Source organism: Scyliorhinus torazame, chromosome 4, assembly GCF_047496885.1.
Source record: "Scyliorhinus torazame isolate Kashiwa2021f chromosome 4, sScyTor2.1, whole genome shotgun sequence".
In the NCBI taxonomy this organism is placed as follows: Eukaryota; Metazoa; Chordata; class Chondrichthyes; order Carcharhiniformes; family Scyliorhinidae; genus Scyliorhinus; species Scyliorhinus torazame.
Window position 1 is genome coordinate 158,949,533 of NC_092710.1, and position 8,800 is coordinate 158,958,332.

At 43.5% G+C, this 8,800-nt stretch overlaps 1 protein-coding gene across 1 annotated transcript; it reads right to left on the reverse strand.

The window, feature by feature from the left end:
* Positions 1-3,453: 3,453 nt before the first annotated feature.
* LOC140411661 (translation machinery-associated protein 7-like) lies at positions 3,454-3,820 on the reverse strand. The gene has a single exon (XM_072500689.1). The coding sequence runs from the start codon at positions 3,812-3,814 to the stop codon at positions 3,641-3,643; it is 174 nt and encodes a 57-aa protein (XP_072356790.1). The 5' UTR covers positions 3,815-3,820; the 3' UTR covers positions 3,454-3,640.
* Between the last annotated feature and the right edge of the window lie 4,980 nt (positions 3,821-8,800).

Below are 8,800 nucleotides of genomic sequence, written 5' to 3' on the forward strand. Positions count from 1 at the left end.
CAGTCTGCCCATTCCTTTTCCTTCCGCTGACTGTAACCCAGCTACTCTTGTCCTGCACCTTGGGTGTGGCTACCTCCCTGTAACTCCTCTCTATGATCCGAAGTTTGTCCAGCTCCAGCTCCATTTCCCTAACGCGGTCTCTGAGGAGCTGGAGTTAGATGCAGGTGTAGTCAGTTGGGACAACGGTGATGTCCCTCACCACCCACATTCTACAGGAGGAGCATGCAACTGTCCTAGCCTCTATCCCCTCTGATCTGAACTCCCAAAGAGATTTAAAGGGGAAAAAAAGAAAAGATTAAACACCCTTCGGCCCTTAAAAATATATATATGTATATTGCTGCTACTCTCTCCAGTGAACCCTCTAAGATTGGTGATGCTGCTAAATGATACAAAGATAGCTTGCTGCCCCCAAAAATCAAAACAAACACAAAAATATAAAAATAAAAAAATTTTAAAAACCAAAAACAGCAACTCTTACCTTACAGAAAATAAGTGGTTAAATCATGCCCAACATTGCATTTTCAGTTTAATTTAGAACAATTGTATTCTGCTTATGACATCCGCATTGAAGATTTTACTTTTAACTGTCAGCCTCTGAAGGATTGAAAATAATTATTTGGCAGCAATTAATTGGGAGAAAGATTAAATGAATTCCAAGTTTATAATACAATCAAGGTTTTGATATAATTTGTGAGAAGGTAAGAAATTATGTGAAGAATGAAGCTTGAGCAGTTTCTAAAATCACCTGATCCCCTGAATTGTTTTCTTACGTTTGTCAAAAAAAAAACTTATTTTCTGAACATTCTGCTCATCAAAGTGAGATCGCCCAGTGTTACTGTTAAGCACTTTCCTGCTTAAAGTGGAGAAAGCGTCTTTGGATGAGACATCAAAGCGCGGTCCTTTTATTCTTTAGGAAATGGCTAGAATTTATTATTAAGTAAGTTGTAGCAGACCATGTAGAAAATCACACTACAATCAAGCAGTGTCAACGTGGTTTTGTTAAAGGGAAATCGAATTTGACACATTTATTAGAATTCTTTGCAGATGTAATAAACAGGTCGGGAAACGGGCTAAGAGCAGATATAGAGTATTTGGATTTCCAAAAAGCATTTGATAAGGTGCCACATTAAAAAGATAATTGCACAAGAGTAGAGCTCAATGTATTGTGGGTGATAGAGGGCTGGCTAACTAAGCGAGAGAAAGAGAGAGGGGGGGGTCAGGATTAATAGGTAATTTTCAGTGTGGCTAACTATAGCTATTGGCGTGTGACAGGGATTGGATGCTGGGACCTCAACTATGTACAATTTGTTTTAATGACTTGGATGAAAAGACAGGCTGTATTGTAGCCAGATTTGCTGTTGATACAAAGATAGGCAAGAAAGAAAATTGTGAGGAGGATACAAAGAGTCAGCAAAGGGATATAGATAGGTGAGGAGAGGGGGCAAAAATATGTCAGGTGGAGTATAAAATGAGTGAATGTGAGATTGACCACTTTGGTGGGGAGAATGGAAAATCGAATATTATTTAAATGGAGAGAGACTGCACAATGCTGCGGTACAGAAGGATCTGTACATGAATCACAAAAGGTTAGTATGAAGGTACAGCAAATTAGCAGGAAGGCAAATAGAATGTTTGTTGTTATTGCAAGGGGCTGGCTTGGAGTAGAGAAATAGGAAAGTCTTGCCACAACTGTACAGGGCATTGGTGAAACCACACCAAGAGTACTGTGTAGTTTCTTCTTATCTAAGGAGGGATATACTTGCATTGGTTCACTTGGCTAATTCGTAGAATGAAGGGGTTATCTAAAGAGAAAAATTTGGGCCTCTACTCTTTGGAGTTTAGAAGAATGAAATGCGATCTTCTTGAAACATATAAGATTCTGAGGAGACTAGACAAGGTAGATGCTGAGAGGAAATTTCCTCTTTTTGGTGTGAATCCAGAACTAGGGAGCACAGTTTATAACTAAGGACCAGAATTCCCCAGCCCTTCATGCTGGTGGAATCTTCTGGTCCCGCTGATAGCGCACCCCCGCTGGGGTTTTCCCAGCAGCAAGGGTCGCATTCAACAGGAAACCCCGTTGACAGCAGTGGGACTAGAAGATCACACCACTGACCAATTGCAGGCTTTCTCCGTAAAACACACAACCGGTTGCATGAACATCCCGCCCAAGGGATTTCCCACTCAAGACAGAGGTGAAGAATGTCTTCTCTCAGAGGGTTTTTAGTCTTTGGAATTCTCTCCCACAGAGAACAATGGCGTCTAGGACACTGAATATATTTACGGTCGAGTCAGATAGATATTGATCTGCAGGGGAGTCAAGAGCAATAGGATCAGGGAGAGAAGTGGAGTTAAACCACAATCAGGTCAGCTGTAGAGCAGGCTTGATGGGCTGGATGACCTATTCCGGTTCCTATTTCTTATGATCTTAGGTGGATATAAAAGATGTTTAAGTGCTTTAAAATAAGCAGCGGAGTTATCCCTGGTGCCCTGGTCAATACATGTCACTTAACCAGCATCACTAAAAAAGTGGATTATTATCTCATTGCTACTGTCAGTGGGAAGTTGCCCTGTGCAATTTTGGCTTCTGCCCTTCCTCGGTTAAAACAGTGATTACACTTCAAAAGGACTTCATTAGTTGTAAATCATTCTGTGTGATGCTGAGATTAAGAAAGTTGATATACAAATCTACAGCTTTCTTATTTCTAGGTCAAATAAAACATGGTCTGTAAAGTTCCATAAATCCTTCGCCACAATTTGTCACAGCTGTTACCTCAGCAGAAACCACTTCCAGTACCTTCTCTGATATTTTTCTATTTATCACACTCAGCATCTAGAGTGAAATTACAAACTCTATCTGAACCAGTCATAAATGAAAGGGATTTTTGCTATAATCCTGTATCCACTATCCCAAATGCATTTCACAGAGCACTTTTACAGCTGTCAGATAAAGGAAACTTTCATTCTCATTAGCCTAGGTTGGCTGGCCCAAACATTATTTTAAAAGCAAATGAGATATTTGCTTGAATAATAGAAATTGTAAAGACTGTTAGAATTAAGTTTGGAATGCTGGATTAGAAGACTGATTAGAGGGGTACACACTTCAAATTAGGACTAAGATAATCAGGATTGAAAGCAGAAAGTAGTTTTTCACACAGCAGGTAGTGGAAATCTGGTATTTTCTCCCCAAAAGTGGGTGGCTGTTGGGTCAGTTGATATTTTCAAGGCAGACAGCAACACTTATTTTCTTAGTGAAGCATAGCAAGGGTTAGGCATCTGTGCTGTGATACGCAATGATTGTACAGGTATTTAATCTAAATGAGTGGTCTGTGTTTATAATGGGCTCATTATTTTTGATATATTGAAATATAATTCGCTACATTTAGTGTAAATCCATTCAATCAATAAGAGGCAGAAGGATTAGTGACAAGAATGATAATATAACCTCAATTCTTTTTAACAGGAGAAAACTTTATTGGTGTTTTAAACAAATATACAATTTACAGGGAAAGGCCGAAATCTTAAACAGAAAATAACAAAAGCAGGTTGCAAATGTAGTCCACCCTCTGAAGATAGACAAGTGATGTAGCGTCGACTTAATTCATCTTGGACATTCCCATGCTCGTTATTTCTTGCCTGACTTTTAGATGCCTCCAGTACTAAGTGGCCCTTTGCCTGCAGCTTTTGCTTTCATCTCGTCAAGCTTTTTCTGCTCCTCCTTTTTCTGTTTGAAAGCAACATCGTCCTCATCCACTTCCTTGCTCCATTTTTTGGGCTGTTTCAATGGTTTCTTCTTGCCTCCTTCCCGGCCGGACATCTTCTCTCTGTGTCCACAATATAACCTTTATGATGCATGCATTGACACCAGGACAATATCATGCAAATATATTTTACAACTTGTTGCCAGAAATTAAAGCCCAAATCTTCCAATCAGATTGGAACTTCTATATCCAACCCTGATCAAATGAAAAAAAACACTTCCTCCAATTTTTCTGGCCAATCTTCCAATCGAGAATCCTTCCAAATAAACTCAGCACTGGGTCGGTAAGGTAAGAAAGGGGGGAAGTCGGGGTGGTGACAGGAGTCAGGCGCTGAGGTACGGTCAGGTTATGTCGGGGGTAGTCAGCGGTCACAAGGAGCCGGTGGGGTCAGGTATAGTTGATGGTCGAGGCGGGAGATAGTTTGGGGTGAAGTTAGGTCAAGTTGGGTTGACGGAGTCGGGAAGTCAAGTGTGGCAATTAGGGTTTGGGGTTATTGTGTTATTGTGTTATTATATGTGTGAAAACTTGTGCAGATAAAAAACTATATTTGGAATTCTTGCCACTTAATCCATACACAGGAGAAATTCAGTCTGAAGTGAACTCAGAAGGGAATATTCATGTGTACAGCTCTAGCCCACCCCCTGCTGGGTGGTTACAGTGTAGCAATGCTGGGCCAGGGGATTAAGGTGCAAATTCTGATACATAGCAATCACACATTGACATTTACTTTCATCTGCTTGTTCAAAAAGATAGTGCAGACTTTTAAAGACACCACTGCTTAGCCTGCATGAGGTCAGAGAAAATGATATAGGATGACAGTGATATAGGATGAGAATGATATCCTATGATGGGTATCATCCAGTTAACTATCTTTTTTGTTATTTTTGAGAATTACTTTGAGATTTTAAATAACATTCTTAAGGCCCAATTTAGCAAATTTCCAGAGCCTAATTTGAAAACATTAGAACCCATCTGGTTCACTAATGTCCTTTAGGGAAGGAAATCTGCCGTCCTTACCTGGTCTGGCCTACATGTGACTCCAGATCCACAGCAATGTGGTTGACTCCGAAATGGCCTAGCAAGCCACTCAGTTGTATTCAACCACTACGAAAATACAAAAAAGGACTGAAACCGTAAAACCACCCAGCATTGACCCAGGCACAGGAAACAACAACAGCAGACCCAGTCCTGCTGACCCTGCAAAGTCCTCCTGAATAACATCTGGGGCCTTCTGCCAAAGTTCAGAGTAGACTAGTCAAGGAACAGCCTGACATAGTCACACTCACAGAATCATACCGTACAGACAATGTCCTAGACATCACTATCACCATTCCCGGGTATATGCTGTCTCATCGGCAGGACAGACCCAGCAGATGTGGTGGCACAGTGATATACAGTCGGGAGGGCGTTTCCCTGGGAGTCCTCAACATGGACTATGGACCCCATGAAGTCTCATGGCTTCAGGTTAAACATGGACAAGGAAACCACTACTGATTACCACATCCTGGCCAGCATCAGCTGATGAATCAGTACTCCTCCATGTTGAACACAACTTGGAGGAAGCACTGAGGGTGGCAAGAACACAAAATATGCTCTGGGTAGGGGATTTCAATGTCCATCACGAAGAGTGGCTTGGTAGTAACACCACAGACCGAGCTGGTCAGGTCCTAAAGGACATAGCTGCTAGACTGGGACTGCAGCATCTGGTGAGGGAACCAACAAGAGGGAAAAACATACTTGACCTCATCCTCAACAATCTGCCTGCTGCAGATACATTTGTCCATACAGAGACAATGTCCCGTCTTCACATTGAGGATACCCTCCATCATGTTGTGTGGAACGAGAACCATGCTAAATGGGATAGACTTTGAACTGATCTAGCAGCTGAAGACTGGGTATCCGTGAGGTACTGTGGGCCATCAGCAGCAGCAGATGTATATTCAACAACAATCTGCAACCTCATGGGCTCGGCATATCCCCCACTCTACCATTACCACCAAGCCAGAGGTTCAACCCTGGTTCAATGAAGAGTGCAGGAGAGCATGCCAGGAGCAACACCAGGCTTACCGAAAAATAAGATGTCAACCTGGTGAAACTACAAAACAGGACTATTTTGTGCCAAACAGCATAAGTAGCAAGCAATAGACAGAGCTAAGAGATTCCACAACAAACGCATCAGCTTTGCGGTCCTGCCACATCCAGCCATTAATGGTGGACAATTAAACAACTCACTGGAGGAGGAGGCTGCACATTTATCCCATCCTAAATGTTGGAGGAGCCAAGCACATCTGAGCAAAAGACAAGGCTGAGGCATTCTCAAAAATCTTCAGCCAGAAATGCAGAGTAGATGATCCCTCCGGTGGTCCCCAGCATCACAGATGTCAGTCTTCAGCCAAAAATGATTCACTCCATGTGATGTCAAGAAGGCTCAGGACACTGCAAAGGCTATGGGCTCTGACAATATTCCGACAATAGTACTGAAGACTTTTGCTCTAGATCTTGCTGCACCCCTAGCCAAGCTGTTCCAGTACAGCTACATCACTGGCAACAGGGGTTGGTTTAGCTCACTGGGCTAAATCACTGGCTTTTAAAGCAGACCAAGGCAGGCCAGCAGCATGGTTCAATTCCCGTACCAGCCTCCCCGAACAGGCGCCGGAATAATATAATAATCACTTATTGTCACAAGTAGGCTTCAATGAAGTTACTGTGAAAAGCCCCTAGTCGCCACATTCCGGCGCCTGTTCGGGGAGGCCGGTACGGGAATTGAACCCGCTCTGCTGGCCTTGTTCTGCATTACAAGCCAGCTGTTTAGCCTACTGTGCTAAACCAGCCCCTATTATGAATGTGGCGACTAGGGGCTTTTCACAGTAACTTCATTGAAGCCTACTCGTGACAATAAGCGATTTTCATTTTCATTTTCATTTCTACCTGGCAATGTGAAAAAGTGCCCTGTGAGTCCTGTACACAAGAAACAGGACAAATCCAACCCAGCCAATTACTGGCCTATCAGTCTACTCTCCATCAACAGCAAAGTGATGAAAGGATTCATCAACAGTGCTATCAAGCGGCACTTACTCAGAAATAACCTGCTCACGGACACTCAGTTTGGGTTCTGCAAGGGTCACTGAGCTCCTGACCTCTTTACAGCCTTGGATTAAACATGGACAAAAGAGCTGACTGTCAAAGGTGTGGTGAGAGTGACTGCCCTTGAGAACAAAGCAGTATTGACCGAGTATGGCATCAGCGAGCCCTAACTAAACTGGTTGTAGTCATACCTGGCACAAAGGAAGATGGTTGTGGTGGTTGGAGGTCAATCCTTTCAACCCCAGGGTATCACTGCAGAAGTTCCTCAGGGTGGTGTCCCAGGCCAAACTACCTTCAGCTGCTTCATCAATGAACTCCTTTCCACCATAAGGTCAGAAGTGAGGATGCTTGCGGATGACTGCACAATGTTCAGCACCATTCGTGACTCCTCAGGTTATGAAGCAGTCCGTGTCCAAATGCAGCAAGACCTGGACAATATCCAGACTTGGGCTGACAAGTTACATTTAATAATAATAATCTTTATTAGTGTCACAGGTAGGCTTACATTACACTGCATTGAAGTTACTGTGAAAATCCCCTAGTTGCCACACTCTGGCGCCTGTTTGGGTACACTGAGGGAGAATTTAGAATGTCCAATTCAACTAATAAGCACGTCTTTCGGGACTTGTGTGAAGAAACCGGGGGAAACATACGCAGACACAGGAAGAACGTGCAGACTCCGCACAGACAGTGACCCAAGCTGGGAATCGAACCCTGGTCCCTGGCGCTGTGAAGCAACAGTGTTAACCACTATGCTACCATGCCGCCCATAAAGAAGTGCCCTGTCACACAGAAATCATGGGCTTTGGCAAGTTGAAAGTTTCCACCGAGATTTGAACTCGGATCGCTGGATTCAGAGTCCAGAATGCTCACCATTAACCATGGAGCCCCAGCCATACAAGTGCCAGGCAATGACCATCTCCTACAAGAAAGGATCTCACCATCACCCCTGACATTCAATGTCATTAACATCACTGAATCCCCCACAATCAACATCCTGGGACTTACGATTGATCAGAAACTGAACTTGACTAGCAATATTAATACTGTGGCCACCAGGGCAGATCAAAGGCAAAGAATCCTATGGTGAGTAACTCGCCTCCTGACCCCTCAAAGCCTGTCCACCATCTACAAGGCACAAGTCCCTGTAATGGAATACTCTCCACTTGCCTGGATGAGTGCAGCTTCAACAATACTCAAGAAGCTCAACACCATCCAGGACAAAGCAGCCCGCTTGATTGCTCCCTCTTCCACAAACATTCAAAACATCTACCACCGATGAACAGTGGCAGCCATGTGTACCATCTACAAGATGCACTGCAGTAACTCCCCAAGGTTCCGGGGACAACACCTTCCAAACCCACAACCACTACCATCTAGAAGGACAAGAGCAGCAGATACCTGGGAATCCCACCACCTGGAGGTTCCCCTCCAAGTTACTCACCATCCTGACTTGGAAATATATCATCGTTCCATCACTGTCAATTGGGCAAATTCCTGGAACTCCCTCCCTAACAGCACAGTGGGTGTACCTATATCTCAGGGACTGCAGCGATTTAAGAAGGCAGCCCACCTTCTGAAGGGCAACTAGAGATGGGCAATAATTGATGGCCTAATCAGCGATGCCCATATCCCATAAATTTATTTTTAAAAAGATGTCTCTGAGCATGGTGAAGGAGGGGGGTGGGGTTGGTAAAGGAGCAAGTTGGTTCTCAGAACTGTGGTCCCCTCCCATCAGGACAATGCACTGGAAAGGTGTTCTGCACTAGAAGTCGATCTCCTTCCATTTAATGGTTTGAAGCAGCACATTTAGTGTAAGCACAAGAAACTTGATAGTATAATATCCGAAACAATCTTTATTAACACTAGGATGAAGGATCAGCTCAATCTGGGTCACAGAGTGGCATTTGGCTTCTAGTTCTATCTTTCAAATCCTCTATATATTACTTCCAAGATAC